At 46.1% G+C, this 16321-nt stretch overlaps 1 protein-coding gene across 1 annotated transcript; it reads left to right on the top strand.

Moving 5' to 3' along the window:
- The first annotated feature begins 640 nt into the window (after positions 1-640).
- On the top strand, positions 641-15211 carry slc44a4 (solute carrier family 44 member 4). Its single transcript, XM_066724041.1, has 22 exons — positions 641-841; positions 7406-7454; positions 8011-8084; positions 8536-8614; positions 8736-8835; positions 9104-9226; positions 9808-9868; positions 9956-10070; positions 10373-10459; positions 10623-10735; positions 10834-10956; positions 11226-11325; positions 11722-11814; positions 11922-12024; positions 12122-12378; positions 12477-12571; positions 12685-12788; positions 12933-13006; positions 13131-13201; positions 13760-13854; positions 14067-14151; positions 14276-15211. Exons 1-22 carry the CDS (start codon positions 802-804, stop codon positions 14404-14406), a joined length of 2172 nt encoding a protein of 723 aa, XP_066580138.1. The 5' UTR covers positions 641-801; the 3' UTR covers positions 14407-15211.
- Positions 15212-16321: the final 1110 nt, after the last annotated feature.

Raw genomic sequence — 16321 nt, 5'->3', positions numbered from 1 at the left:
CTTTTCACCCTGGAACAGAGGAGACTACGTGGGGACTTGATCCAAGTCTTCAAAATCATGAAAGGCATCGACCACATCAAACCAGAGGAGCTTTTCCAGATCAGCAGGGACACACGCACCCGGGGACACAAATGGAAATTGGGCTTCAAGGCATTCAAGACAGAAAACAGGAGACACTTCTTCACACAGAGAGGCGTCACAATCTGAACAAACTCCCCAGCGATGTGGCTGAAGAGACAATTTGGGAACATTCAAAAACAGACTGGATAGGATCCTTGATCACTTAGTTATTAATGGACACCAGACGAGCACGATGGGGCGAATGGGCTCCTCTCGACTGGACACTTTCTTATGTTCTTATGTTCTTATTTTAGCCCGTAGGCGCACAGCAATGCGGACACAGTCTGCACAATGGAGCAGGATTGTAATGTGTAGCGAGAGACCTGTAACAACAATCATCGCAACAGTTTCACAGATGTTGCAACACAACCGGACTGAGGCTGTTCTCATTCACACAGATAACGCAGATGGTAACACGGCAGAGCTGGGAGGCACCGTGGCACACTGCGGGAGGGGGCGTGGCCTGCAGGTGAGGCTCCGGCAGGTGCTTCCGTGACGTCACTGCCTAGCTACCGACAGAGGGAGAGATTTATTCGCTGAAGTTGGCAGGGCTGGTTTAGCGACTCCTGTCCTGTTCACACAGTCGCGCTGCTTTTTCATGGGATTTCACCTTGATTGTCCATGAGTGCCCGAAGAAGCCAGTCTTGAACTGAAGAAGTGGGATCTGACGAGGCAGCGGACATGGGGAAAAAGAAGGACGAGGCCAGTGCGCCGCAGTATGGTGAGAGCCACCTCCTCATACCCATCATACCTCCCCAGTAGGCAGGCTTTTATCCATGTTTTAATTTGCAAAACGTGTTTATTATGTGCAAAGCCCTCAATAGTGTGCGGAGATTACCCTCCAAGTAGTAACAATAATAACAACAACAACAACAACAACAATAATAATAATAATAATAACAATGTTGATGATAGTTCGTAGTAGTAAAGCAGTGGCCTTTATGGCTGTTGTTGTCCTTTCTGTGCTCATTATCAGCAGTGTGTTAGTGAGCTGCTATCACAGTAGCACAGCGGTGTGGATCATCTGCTTTGATTGTTGCTGCTGTTGTTGGACAGCCTCCCCCAGGGCACCGAGGTGTCAGGAGCTACACGCTTCAGTGTGTCAGGAGGGCACGTCCACACACCCTGACCCCAGCAGCAGGGAAACTGCTATTGTAGCTCTTCAGTTAAATCATTAGCAGCAGCAGCTCTAGCTGACTGTGGATCTGCGAGTTCTGAATCTCTGTGTCTTCGTACTGTGTTGTAAAGAATAATATTTAAAGTGTGTCTGATGGCCTGGACACTACAGTACATTAACACTGACTGACTGGACACTACAGTACATTAACACTGACTGACTGGACACTACAGTACATTAACACTGACTGACTGGACACTACAGTACATTAACACTGACTGACTGACTGGACACTACAGCACATTAACACTGACTGACTGACTGGACACTACAGCACATTAACACTGACTGACTGGACACTACAGCACATTAACACTGACTGACTGGACACTACAGCACATTAACACTGACTGACTGACTGGACACTACAGCACATTAACACTGACTGACTGACTGACTGGACACTACAGCACATTAACACTGACTGACTGGACACTACAGCACATTACCACTGACTGACTGGACACTACAGTACATTAACACTGACTGACTGGACACTACAGCACATTACCACTGACTGACTGGACACTACAGCACATTAACACTGACTGACTGACTGGACACTACAGGACATTAACACTGACTGACTGACTGGACACTACAGTACATTAACACTGACTGACTGGACACTACAGCACATTAACACTGACTGACTGACTGGACACTACAGCACATTAACACTGACTGACTGACTGGACACTACAGTACATTAACACTGACTGACTGGACACTACAGCACATTACCACTGACTGACTGGACACTACAGCACATTAACACTGACTGACTGGACACTACAGTACATTAACACTGACTGACTGGACACTACAGTACATTAACACTGACTGACTGACTGGACACTACAGCACATTAACACTGACTGACTGGACACTACAGTACATTAACACTGACTGACTGACTGGACACTACAGCACATTAACACTGACTGACTGGACACTACAGCACATTAACACTGACTGACTGGACACTACAGTACATTAACACTGACTGACTGACTGGACACTACAGTACATTAACACTGACTGACTGACTGGACACTACAGTACATTAACACTGACTGACTGACTGGACACTACAGTACATTAACACTGACTGACTGACTGGACACTACAGCACATTAACACTGACTGACTGACTGGACACTACAGTACATTAACACTGACTGACTGACTGGACACTACAGCACATTAACACAGACTGACTGGACACTACAGTACATTAACACTGACTGACTGACTGGACACTTCAGTACATTAACACTGACTGACTGACTGGACACTACAGTACATTAACACTGACTGACTGGACAGCCCATTAACACTGATTGGGCCGGGGGGGGGTAAAAAGGTGTCAGTCTTTCAATAGACTTATCCACTGTAAGAGCTGAATTGCTGTAATAAAATACTAAGCAAAGAGAGAGAGATAATTATAGCCTCCAGGTATTTTAAACAGGAGCAAAACAATATTTTACTTCCTTTAGTATTTAAAGGGGAAGTCGCAGCAGATCCCTTTAATAAAGTCTGTGAAGGTGTGTTTATCTCCATGTGTTTAACACGCTGTTTAATCAGTGAGTTTCTTGTACTGTTTGAACACTCATGTTCTGCATATTTAATCTTTACTCAACACACACATACATGCAGACACTTTCTGACTGTACACAAGTGCCATAGAAACTAAACTTTTCCTTGTCTTGATTTTTCTCTCTCCCTGTGCTGCTCTCTCTCATCCTCTCCTTCACTCCTGTTATCTCCTTCCCATGTCCTCAGTATAGCCACTCTTCTCCTTAACTAATCCTACCATCACCCCTCTCCCTCTCTCTCCCTCTCTCTCTCTCTCTCTCTGTTTTTCCTGTTCCAGTGCAGTACACACCCCTACAGAGCACACATTACAGACACACCCTTCACAGCGACAAATACAGAAATTCAACCGCAAACAGCACTTCCCTCGCTCTCACCCTGTGCAGTGCTAATGTTCAGTCCGTCAGCCAGTCAGTGTTCAGTGGCGTGTCCAGAACATTTTGAATGGGGTGGCCGAGGGGGGGCACAGACCCAATTTAGGGGGCCATTCCTAATTCAATGCAAGGTGGATGTGTTCAATATAAATATGATGGTTAAACGCATGTAATGATTCAGCTTAGGTTTGGTACACATCCCTATTCAAATCATAATACAATTCCATAAGTATTATTAGCAAATGCATTGAAGGTTAAGATTTTATACAGAGTGTATATTTCAGCAGCAGTAAATCAAGATGCCAAGATAGCTAGCTTGTGGATAACTAGTTACATAATATATGTACAAATACCTGTAAATTGGTCACACTTTATAATAAGGTGTATGTATAATATAATAATAATAATATAATAACGCATGAATATGTTAGTTTGTCCAATTACTTTTGAGACACTAAAATTGGGGGACCACATATAAAAATAGGTGTAATTCCTACACTGTTAACCCAATGTGTATGTAACTACCCTCAAATTTAAAGATGAAAGTCTACACTTAAAGCACACCTTATTGTTTCCTTTCAAATCCATTGTGGTGGCGTACAGAAACAAAATGATGACAATTGTGTCACTGGACAAATATTGATGGGCCTAAAGATATATTAAATTAGTCCTTTAGAATACAGAGCTATAGACTATGAAGAACTGTCTTGCGTAAGAACCTTTCCATGTGCAACAATAAAACATAGTATTTGTTATTTATCATTATGATTAGCCTATTATTATTGTAATCATCATCACAATATGTGCAAGTAGATATGTCTTTTAAACGGCACAACTTGACTCCCTTAACGTATTACTACAGGTTTGTAACTGCAAATTACACTTTTTTTTTTCCATATTATTTGTAATTTACTTAGCAGACGTCCTCTGTTATAGTTAGCAAACTTGTCAAATTTGCAGATAATACTAAAATAGGCGACTCAGCAGATACAATCTCGGCAGCACAGGCTATTCAAAGGGACTTGGATAATATTCAGTTGTGGGCGACACCTGGCAGATGAAATTCAATGTGGACAAGTGCAAGGTATTACATGCAGGTAACAAAAATGTCCACTATAATTACACTATGGGAGGAATAGAACTAGATGAAGTAACAAGTCTATGTGGACTCCTCACTTTCTCCATACAAACAATGTGGGAAGCAATAAAAAAGACAAACACAATGCTAGGGTATATTGTCAAAAGTGTAGAATTGAGCACAAGGGCAGTGATGTTCAGACTGTACAATGCACTAGTTAGAGCTCATCTGGATACTGTGGACAGTTCTGGGCTCCACACTTCAAGAAAGATATCGCTGCTCTAGAGGCAGTTCAGAGGAGAGCAACCAGACTTATTCCAGGTCTGAAGGGAATGTCCTACTGAGAGACTGAGGACCTGAACCTCTTCACCCTGGAACAGAGGAGACTACGTGGGGACTTGATCCAAGTCTTCAAAATCATGAAAGGCATCGACCACATCAAACCAGAGGAGCTTTTCCAGATCAGCAGGGACACATGCACCCGGGGACACAAATGGAAATTGGGCTTCAAGGCATTCAAGGCAGAAAACAGGAGACACTTCTTCACACAGAGAGGCGTCACAATCTGAACAAACTCCCCAGCGATGTGGCTGAAGAGACAATTTGGGAACATTCAAAAACAGACTGGATAGGATCCTTGATCACTGAGTTATTAATGGACACCAAACGAGCACGATGGGGCGAATGGGCTCCCCTCGATTGGACACTTTATGTTCTTATGTTCTTAACCAGGGCAAGTTACAGTTGAAACAAAATACACACGTTTCATGATTAATCTTCCAGTAATGGCAGCTACAATGTAGCAGGTTATAATTTAACTAAAGTGTGCATGCTTCAGTCATGGCGTTTATAGGCGCAATTGTTAAACCAGTCCTTAATGTTTTAGAGGGAAACCCCCTGTGGCCACCCCCTAGACACTCCCCTGTCAGTGTTAATGTGCTATAGTGTCCAGTCAGTCAGTCAGTGTTAATGTGCTGTGGTGTCCAGTCAGTCAGTCAGCGTTAATGTGCTGTAGTGTCCAGTCAGTCAGTCAGTGTTAATGTGCTGTAGTGTCCAGTCAGTCAGTGTTAATGTACTGTAGTGTCCAGTCAGTCAGTCAGTGTTAATGTGCTGTAGTGTCCAGTCAGTCAGTGTTAATGTGCTGTAGTGTCCAGTCAGTCAGTCAGTGTTAATGTGCTGTAGTGTCCAGTCAGTCAGTGTTAATGTGCTGTAGTGTCCAGTCAGTCAGTCAGTGTTAATGTGCTGTAGTGTCCAGTCAGTCAGTGTTAATGTACTGTAGTGTCCAGTCAGTCAGTCAGTGTTAATGTGCTGTAGTGTCCAGTCAGTCAGTCAGTGTTAATGTGCTGTAGTGTCCAGTCAGTCAGTGTTAATGTGCTGTAGTGTCCAGTCAGTCAGTCAGTGTTAATGTGCTGTAGTGTCCAGTCAGTCAGTCAGTGTTAATGTGCTGCAGTGTCCAGTCAGTCAGTCAGTGTTAATGTGCTGTAGTGTCCAGTCAGTCAGTGTTAATGTGCTGTAGTGTCCAGTCAGTCAGTCAGTGTTAATGTGCTGTAGTGTCCAGTCAGTCAGTCAGTGTTAATGGACTGTGAGTGTGTATGTCTGCCTGTTTCACATTGTAAGACAAAGATATATATACACACACACACACACACACACACACACACACACACACACACACACACACAGTAACAAACATACACACACAAGGTCATAGTCTTTATCTTTCAAGGCCGATATAATAACAATTATAGACACTGACACTCCCTGTAATCTACTGACTGACTGACACACTTAAACTCCTCTCTCACACACACTATCTCTGTACGTGTGTGTATACAGTTTACACAGTATATACTGGTACCGCACAGTGCTCTGATAGTGAAGCCAGGGTAATACTACACCTCTCTCTCTCTCTCTCTTTCTGTGTGTTCAAGTTTTTCCTGTTCCTTTAGCCTGTCCCAAATCTGATGCACTGACTGACTGACTGACACAGTGACTGACAAATTTGCACTCTCATTCCTTCCCCCTTTCTCTCTCCCCCTCTCTCACTCTCCCTTTCTGTTGAACTCATTTGCAAGTTGCTCCAGGAAGTCAGAGAATGCAAATACTCCTATTCCTGGCACCCGAGGGAGGGAGGGAGTGAGAAGGAGAGGTGAAATGGGTCTTCTTCTCCACCTCCCTCTCCTGCTCCCTCTCTTTTATTGTCACTGTCCTAGTTCAGTCACCCCCTGTGGGACTCTCTCTCTACTGCTGTATAATATAACTCCACTGTAATCATCTCTCAGGTCTGTAACTCAGTACGTTTCCTCCTTCCTTATTGTGTTGGAGTTTAAACTGCCCCCCCGTCCTGGCTGCCTTAGATACAGAACGCATTTCATTATGGGCAGCAGCACCACACACAGGGCCATGGCAACCCAGCACTCAGGGCCGGAGAACAGGAGAATATCAGAGCGGGGCAGGAGAATTAGAGAATATTACGGCACACTAGTATAGCTCCTGACACAGCTCCCGCTCTTGACACAGCTCCAGCTCCCGCTCCTGACACAGCTCCCGCTCCTGACACAGCTCCCGCTCCTGACACAGCTCCAGCTCCCGCTCCTGACACAGCTCCAGCTCCCGCTCCTGACACAGCTCCAGCTCCCGCTCCTGACACAGCTCCAGCTCCCGCTCCTGACACAGCTCCCGCTCCTGACACAGCTCCAGCTCCCGCTCCTGACACAGCTCCAGCTCCCGCTCCTGACACAGCTCCCGCTCTTGACACAGCTCCAGCTCCCGCTCCTGACACAGCTCCAGCTCCCGCTCCTGACACAGCTCCAGCTCCCGCTCCTGACACAGCTCCAGCTCCCGCTCCTGACACAGCTCCTCTTCTTCCCCCTTCTACTACTATCACACAACTAATACTACTATAACTGCTAGAGTTGCTGCTACTTCTAGCACTATAACAACTACTTCCATGACTATTTCTACTACTGCTGCTACTAGTAGTAGTAATAATAATAACAATCCCAGTAATACGAGTGTGTGTGTAAAGTGGGTAAATTGAGTTTTGTTGTTTTCCTGCAGGAGAGGCAGCAAAATTTGACCCCAGCTTCAACGGCCCCATCAAGAACAGGTCAGCGGCCGGTCAACTCGACACTCGTCACATACACACATAACACATCACAGCAAAAACTCAATTCTCTCCCTCTCTCTCTCTCTCTCTCTCTCTCTCAATTTCAATTTAAGAAGCTTTATTGGCATGACAAACAAATGTGTTGCCAAAGCAATTGAGCATTACATACATGTATAGAAAATAAATAAAATAATAAATCACAATGTTTTATAAAATGTATTGAAGTACAGAAAGAAGAAAAGAAAATTCCAATATAAATTATATATATGAGAGCAAATGGACAGTAATCTTAATATACATTTAACAATTTACTTTATGAAATAACAGAAATAAAAAGAACATACCTCAGAAACTATTATTTACAATTGCTCTGCCAGCCTGTGGTCATGTGCAGTGTCTCTGTGCCCCTCAGGCTCTGGCAGGCAGCGACGTATTGGGTATTGTCCCTCCCCCAGGAGGATTGACAGTTTTTCTTCCTTATCCATTTAATCAAAGATTGGGTGGGCATTTATTTTATTAATCTCTCTCTCTCTCTCTCTCTCTCTCTCTCTCTCAGGAGCTGTACAGATATCCTGTGCTGTGTGCTGTTCATGGCTGCTATCGCAGGCTACATGGTTGTAGGAATTATGGGTAAGGACTGCACACTTTCTCTCTCACAGCTCGATTGTGCCCTGCACACCATGTATAAAATGAGAGTCACTGAAAACCAGATTAAGGCCATTTAAAACCATCCTCGCAGGTCTCGGCAGAGGCTGTAATCAATATAAAAAACGGGCCCACTGTCTCCCTCTCCTCTCTGAAGCTGCACCTGTCTGACTGCGCAAGGTTAATGGACACCTGTGTGCAGCAGGAGATCAACAGGTTACAGGTTTTATTCACTCAATAAGGACCTCGAGTCTCCAGAGGCTGTGGATGAGGCTCTCTGTACCCTCAAGGGGGAGAAGAGCCTCCTCATTCTGGCATGAGTTTCTAATTTCCTTTTCATGTCTTGGTGTTGTGTTCAATAAAGTGTTTTGTAGAAGTTAAACTCTCTTGGGACAATGTGAATAGATTGAGATTTCTCTCTCTCTCTCTCTCTCAGCCTGGCTGTATGGAGATCCTCGTCAAGTCCTCTACCCCAGGAACTCCACTGGCATGTTCTGCGGACTGGGAGAGAACAAGTAACTGATTCTGTCTCTGTACTATAGTGTACTGTGTGTGTGTCTGTACTGTAATGGCCACTACTATCCTGTATCTATAAAACTCTATACACTAATCTATAATCTCTCTTCTTCATCTCAGAGACAAGCCCAATGTCTTTTACTTTAACATTCTCAAGTGCGCCACGGCCACTAATATAATGGCAGCAGCTCTGAATGGACTGCAGTGTCCTACCACGCAGGTCAGTATTAAACTCTGTGTCAGGAGTGTCTGTGGGGTCTGTATTAGGGTCTGTGTGTCAGGAGTGTCTGTGGGGTCTGTATTAGGGTCTGTGTGTCAGGAGTGTCTCTGGGGTCTGTATTAGGGTCTGTGTGTCTCTGTGTCAGGAGTGTCTGTGGGGTCTGTATTAGGGTCTGTGTGTCTCTGATTTGTTTACTCTGTGATTCACTCACTCACTCATTCTTTCTCTCCTCCACCCTCCCTTGCTCTTCTGCCCCCCTCTCTCTCAGGTGTGTGTGAAGTCCTGTCCCAATGACTTCTGGATTGCTCCAGTATTGCCCAACACCATTCTCAGTCAGAGCTTCAATCAGTCCTACTGCGTTCCCTCTATAAACCTGGCCAATACCAACCTGGTAAACTGACCCCTCTTCCCTCCTTCTCTTTCTCTTTCTCAACTGTAGTGTCCAGTCAGTCAGTCAGTGTTAATGTGCTGTAGTGTCCAGTCAGTCAGTCAGTGTTAATGTACTGTAGTGTCCAGTCAGTCAGTCAGTGTTAATGTGCTGTAGTGTCCAGTCAGTCAGTGTTAATGTGCTGTAGTGTCCAGTCAGTCAGTGTTAATGTGCTGTAGTGTCCAGTCAGTCAGTGTTAATGTGCTGTAGTGTCCAGTCAGTCAGTCAGTGTTAATGTGCTGTAGTGTCCAGTCAGTCAGTGTTAATGTACTGTAGTGTCCAGTCAGTCAGTCAGTGTTAATGTACTGTAGTGTCCAGTCAGTCAGTCAGTGTTAATGTGCTGTAGTGTCCAGTCAGTCAGTGTTAATGTGCTGTAGTGTCCAGTCAGTCAGTGTTAATGTGCTGTAGTGTCCAGTCAGTCAGTGTTAATGTGCTGTAGTGTCCAGTCAGTCAGTCAGTGTTAATGTACTGTAGTGTCCAGTCAGTCAGTCAGTCAGTGTCTATGTGCTCTTTATCTTCCTTAACACACTCTCTCTTTTTCTCAGACTGCAAGGGAAATAACTGATAGAGAACTGTGCCCCTTCTTTTACTTTCCATCTCAATCAGGTAAGTGTGTTTTGCAGTATTTGCCCTCTGCAGTTTTGGGTTATATCGTGTGATATTGCATTGCAGTTGTTGTTGTTGTGTGTGCAGTATTGGGACGCTGTCTGCCCAGCACTAGCTTCCTGGACAAGATCCCCTCAAACTTCACATTGCCAGGGATGGTCAACGCCAACCAGACGGCCTCTAGCATCAAGAACGCCACCCGGTAAGTCTACATCACTCTGTCTGTATAACACTGATATAACTCTGGCCTGCTCTCTGTCTCTATAACACTGACCTGCCCTCCTAACTGAGGCTCTTGGTCTGTCTCTCTCTCACTGCATCTGGCATCAGCAACACCGTGTCGTAAGTCTGTTACACTGACCTGCTCTGACCTGTCTCAGTCTGTCTCTATAACACTGATCTACCCTGTCTGTCTCCCTGTGACTCTATAACACTGTTCTGCCCTGCCTGTCTGTCTGTGACACTATAACGCTGACCTACCCTGTCTGTCTCTCTCTCTCACAGTGATGTCGTCTCAGGGTTAGCGGGTGCAAAGGACATCGGTGTTCGGATCTTTGAGGATTTTGCCGTTTCCTGGTACTGGATCCTCATGTGAGTGTCTTCCCCCTCTCTGTGAGTAAGGGCCTGTAGGCTAGTGTGTCTCTGTGTCCCTCTAGTGGCCTCGGGTCAGCACTGCTCTCATGAATGGACACCGCAGCATTGTTGTCTGCAATGTTCAGTCAGTACTGACCGTACTAACCCCGTCTCTCCCCAGTGGGCTGCTGATCGCTATGCTGGTCAGTCTGCTGTTCCTGCTGCTGCTGCGGCTGATGGCCGGGGTGCTGGTGTGGATCCTCATCGTGGGGGTGCTGGCAGTCGTGGCCTATGGTGAGACACTGCACCATGTGCATGTGTGTGCCTGTACTGTATACTGTGTGTGCGTGTGCATGTGTGTATTAACCTCTCTCTCTCTCTCTCTCTCTCAGGTATCTACCACTGTTACATGGAGTATGATATCTATAAGAACTCTACTTTGACCCTCAGTAACGTGGGCTTCACCACCAACGTCTCAGTCTACCTGCAAGTCAAGGAGACCTGGCTGGCCTTCTGTGAGTGCAGCCCCATCCGCCATGATGATGAAAATAATAATAATAATGATGATGATGATGATGCCTTGTTTTGAAACACCCCCTTCATCACAGAGCTCCTAATGTCCCTCCCTGGGTGCAGTTTCCTCCTGCTGTCCCAGGGAGCTGCAGTTCCCCTGCTGTGCCTGAGGGGGCACTGTCCCTCGCTCTGTCTTCACATTGTCCATATGATTCTACCCACTCCAGTCACTCAGTGTTACAGTGCTAACCCTTCTGTCTCTGTCTCTCAGTGATTATCCTGGCTGTGCTGGAGGGGATCCTGCTGCTGGTGCTGCTCTTCCTCAGGACCAGGATCCTCATCGCCATCGCACTCATCAAGGAGGCCAGCAAGTCAGTACCTGTGTCTCCTTGTGTCTCCTTGTGTCTCCCTGTATCTCTGCGCCTCCCTGCGTCTTACAAAAAAAAAGGAAATTAAATTCCTGAAATGTGCGATTCTGAGTAATTTCAGATTCAAAAAACTTAACCTAATGGGTGACACAGTACTAGGGATGTCATGCCATTGTCATGCCTAAGGTGTGTGCTTCGAATCCCCAGTGTGGAGCTCCGTCAGTCCATATATATATATTTTTATTCCTTCAAAAATTCCCTATTTCATGTATTCCATGGAGATTTTTTTTTTTTTTATTGCCGTTGTCTTCCCAGTCAGTACCGGCTTACTTACACCACTGGGTATAACCCCATCTCTCTCTCTCTCTCTCTCTCTCTCTCTCTCTCTCTGTCTCTCAGGGCGGTCGGTCACATGATGTCCACTCTGGTGTACCCTGTGATCACCTTCATCCTGCTGGTGGTGTGTGTGGCGTACTGGGGCATCACTGCACTGTATCCTTCCACCCTTTAAAAACAGTCCTTCAGTGTGTCAGTCAGTGTTACTGAGTGTCTCAGTGTGTCAGTCAGTCAGTGTGTTGAGTCCTTGACGGTGTGCTCAGGTATCTGGCGACCTCAGGGGGGCCTCTGTACAGGGTGGTGGCTCTGAACACCTCTCTGCCTAACTGTGCTCAGATCAATGGCACAGAGAGCTGCGACCCTCTGGTACTGTCTGTGTGTCAGCATTATAGTCAGTCGGTGTTAATGGGCTTTAATGTGCAGTCAGTGCCCTGAGTGCTCTCTCCTCCTCTCTCTCCCTCAGTCCTACAACGCCTCCTCCTCGTCCTGCTCCTCTGCACGCTGCGTGTTCTTCCGTTACAACGACCAGGGCCTCTTCCAGCGCAACCTGTTCAACCTGCAGATCTACAACGTGCTGGCCTTCCTGTGGGTGGTCAACTTCGTCATCGCGCTGGGCCAGTGCACGCTGGCCGGGGCCTTCGCCTCCTACTACTGGGCCTTCAGCAAACCAGGGGACATCCCTGCCCTGCCGCTGACTGCCAGCTTCTTCAGGACGCTGCGGTCAGTGTGTGCCCGAGTGTGCCCGAGTGTGCCCGAGTGTGCCCGAGTGTGCCCGAGTTCGTATAATCTAATGTATCCCTCTCTCTTTCTCTCTGTAGGTACCATGTGGGCTCCCTGGCGTTTGGCGCTCTGATTCTGACCATCATCCAGTTCATCAGGATCGTCCTGGAGTACATCGACCACAAGTTCAGAGGTATAGAGACACTGGGTCGATCGATGTCGGGCCAGTCAGTGTTACTGTGCTGCAGTGTCCAGTCAGTCAGTGTCTTTGTATTGACCTCCTCTCTCTCTGTCTCTCTCTCTCAGCCGCTCAGAACCCCTGTGCTCGGTTTCTCATGTGCTGTCTGAAGTGCTGCTTCTGGTGTCTGGAGAAATTCATCAAGTTCCTCAACAGGAATGCCTACATCATGGTGACTAGACCCGACCCGGCCTGTCCTTGTCCTTGTCCTTGTCCCTGTCCCTGTCCCTGTCCCCGTCCCTGTCCTGGTCAGTCCGTCATGGCACATGGCACTCAGTCAGTATGCCGTAGTAACCCCACCCTCTCTCTCCCTCAGATCGCAGTCTATGGCAAGAACTTCTGCGTCTCGGCGAAGAACGCCTTCATGCTGCTCCTGAGAAACATCGTGAGGTGAGCCAGTCACAATGGAAACTCGTCTTTTCATTACTGAGATTGTTCTTAGCAGCAGAAGTAGCCGCAGTGTTAGGAGTAGGAGTTGGAAGTATTGATTTGGTCTCTCTCTGTCTCTCCGCAGGGTGGTGGTGCTGGATAAAGTGACTGACCTACTGCTGTTCTTCGGAACATTGCTGGTGGTGGGCGGAGTCGGTAAGTGGCCTGTATATCCAGTTAACTATATAGTTAGTGAAATTAATCTGTAACTATTATTATTTGCAAGTTTGTTTTTTGGCGGGAGGAAGGTCATTAGAGTATTCTTCACCACCAATGCTAGGGTCACACTAATAAATAAAAAAAAATATGCAAATTCAACTATAAGCGCTTGGCCAGTAAAAAGAGAAACATAACTATTTAAATAGTTCCACTCGATGAGCGTCTGCCCCAGAGTGAGGGTTCATGGGAGGCCAGAATCTGCTCAGTTGGAGTCCTGTTTTCCTGTTTTATTCTTTAATTATTTTATTCATCCATCATCTGTCAAAACAATGTATACTGTTCTTCATGGGCGATGCAAGGGATTTTCAAGGGTAGTTTTGACTATACGCGACTCTCAGAACCAAACCCTCGCTTACCATCAAGTGTGTGCAGCGTGTCTGTCTCCCCCTGCTGGTGTGATGATGCATTCACAACTATTTTAAATTCTACTGTATTCTTCAATGATAACCCCTCTCTCTCTCTCTCTCTCTCTCTCTCTCTCTCTCTCTCTCTCAGGAGTGTTGTCCTTCTTCTTCTTCTCCGGCAGGATCCAGCTGCCCAATGACACGTTCCGCGCAGAGACTCTCAACTACTATTGGGTGCCCATCATCGTGAGTGCTGTCAATCATTCAAAGAGTCCCTCCCAATGTGTGTGTTCAGTGTTAGGTGGACTCGGCATGTAGTGTGTGTGAGCAAGTGCGTATGAAATGTGTACCATGTGTCAGGATGTGCCAGTGTCAGGATGTCTCCATGTGTGTGTGTGTTGTGTGTCTGTGTGTTGTGTTGCGCAGTGCTGTGCGTCTCAGTGTGTGTTGTGTTGCAGACAGTGGTGGTCGGCTCCTATCTCATCGCTCAAGGCTTCTTCAGTGTGTACAGCATGTGCGTCGACACCCTCTTCCTCTGCTTCTGTGAGTATCCGCCAGAAACAACACAGTAGCTACACGCTACAACACACACACACACACACACACACACATGTGCAATCGGTGTCGGTACTGTCCTGTATTCACCTCCCCTCTCTCTCTGTCTCAGTGGAGGACCTGGAGAGGAATGATGGCTCGGAGCAGAAGCCCTACTACATGTCCAAGAGCCTGATGTCCATCCTGAACAAGAAGAACAAGAAGCCCAAGAAGGAGAAGAAAGGCAAGAAGGAGGAGAACTGAGAAGCTTCTGTCCAGAGAGATGGAGGGGGGGAGAGAGGAAAAGAGAGAGGAGTGAGGGAGGGACAGCAGATGAGATTATAGTGCGTTCTTAAGTTTCACTTTTTTTTTTTTAAATGACAATTTCGCTGTTTTTAATAATAATAATAATAAGAAGAATGATTATAATGTTTTCAATGTGCCTTAACTGAGCGATGAAGCACTTTAACAATGCCCTCTAGTGGCTATGAGGAGACACAGATATAGATGTGGTAACAGTGACGGTCATATTGAAGGAAATATATGTATAACCATAGATTGACAGACTGACACAAGGACCTGTCTGCACTTGCATATTTACACAGACGGGAAGATGCACACTGACAGACTGGCAGACATGGGCATATAGATGTAAATATCATGATTGTTTATTGTGAGGCACAACGCAGAATTTACTTGGGAAATGAAACAGATTTATATTGATGTATCTCAGGCGTACACACACACACACACAAACGTACACGGATGTTGATTTCCTCGCACACTGGCTGACACGGGTCCCAGTCCAGTTGCACACATGTTCGCTGGATGCTTTAAATCCAATCAACCATGAAGTGCCTTTTAATTCGAATGATTAGACAATGATGTTGTTAGAAGAGAGTTTCACTGTTTACTGTTGGTGGCAGAGGTGCGTGGACAGGCCGGGGGCAGAGAGAGGACTCTGCCGTCCCCCAGTCTTTACACAGACAGATTGTCCATGTTGTTTTCTGTTTTTTTTTCTATACACATGTTTAATAAATTTGAAACAGCTGCTTGAATCAAAACCAAACTAATGTCTCTGTATCTTTGGTGCATTTAAACTGATTGGACACTACAGCACATTAACACTGACTGACTGACTGGACACTACAGCACATTAACACTGACTGACTGACTGGACACTACAGCACATTAACACTGACTGACTGACTGGACACTACAGCACATTAACACTGACTGACTGACTGGACACTACAGCACATTAACACTGACTGACTGGACACTACAGCACATTAACACTGACTGACTGACTGGACACTACAGCACATTAACACTGACTGACTGGACACTACAGCACATTAACACTGACTGACTGGACACTACAGCACATTAACACTGACTGACTGACTGGACACTACAGCACATTAACACTGACTGACTGGACACTACAGCACATTAACACTGACTGACTGGACACTACAGCACATTAACACTGATTGACTGACTGGACACTACAGCACATTAACACTGACTGACTGATTGGACACTACAGCACATTAACACTGACTGACTGACTGGACACTACAGCACATTAACACTGACTGACTGACTGGACACTACAGCACATTAACACTGACTGACTGGACACTACAGTCCATTAACACTGACTGACTGGACACTACAGCACATTAACACTGACTGACTGACTGGACACTACAGCACATTAACACTGACTGACTGACTGGACACTACAGCACATTAACACTGACTGACTGACTGGACACTACAGTACATTAACACTGACTGACTGACTGGACACTACAGCACATTAACACTGACTGACTGGACACTACAGCACATTAACACTGACTGACTGGACACTACAGTCCATTAACACTGACTGACTGGACACTACAGCACATTAACACTGACTGACTGGACACTACAGTCCATTAACACTGACTGACTGGACACTACAGCACATTAACACTGACTGACTGGACACTACAGTACATTAACACTGACTGACTGACTGACTGGACACTACAGCACATTAACACTGACTGACTGGACACAGAGAGAATGTGAGTGCTCTTTTCTTGCTGTTGATGAGAGTTGGCCTAGTCTTGGTCTATGTGTTCCTGCGCACATGCAGTGTGTGTTTATAGAGTTCAGCATG

The sequence above is a fragment of the Amia ocellicauda genome, chromosome 15 (genome assembly GCF_036373705.1).
Source record: "Amia ocellicauda isolate fAmiCal2 chromosome 15, fAmiCal2.hap1, whole genome shotgun sequence".
NCBI classification, from domain to species: domain Eukaryota; kingdom Metazoa; phylum Chordata; class Actinopteri; order Amiiformes; family Amiidae; genus Amia; species Amia ocellicauda.
This window is presented reverse-complemented; position numbering and strand designations above follow the sequence as displayed.

Bases quoted from the DNA above. Each gene is read 5' to 3' on its own strand.
- slc44a4 (XM_066724041.1), top strand. From the start codon at position 802: ATGGGGAAAAAGAAGGACGAGGCCAGTGCGCCGCAGTATG. The intron at 12,572-12,684 runs GTATAGAGACAC...TCTCTCTCTCAG, and splicing joins CATCGACCACAAGTTCAGAG to CCGCTCAGAACCCCTGTGCT. The intron at 13,855-14,066 runs GTGAGTGCTGTC...GTTGTGTTGCAG, and splicing joins ACTATTGGGTGCCCATCATC to ACAGTGGTGGTCGGCTCCTA.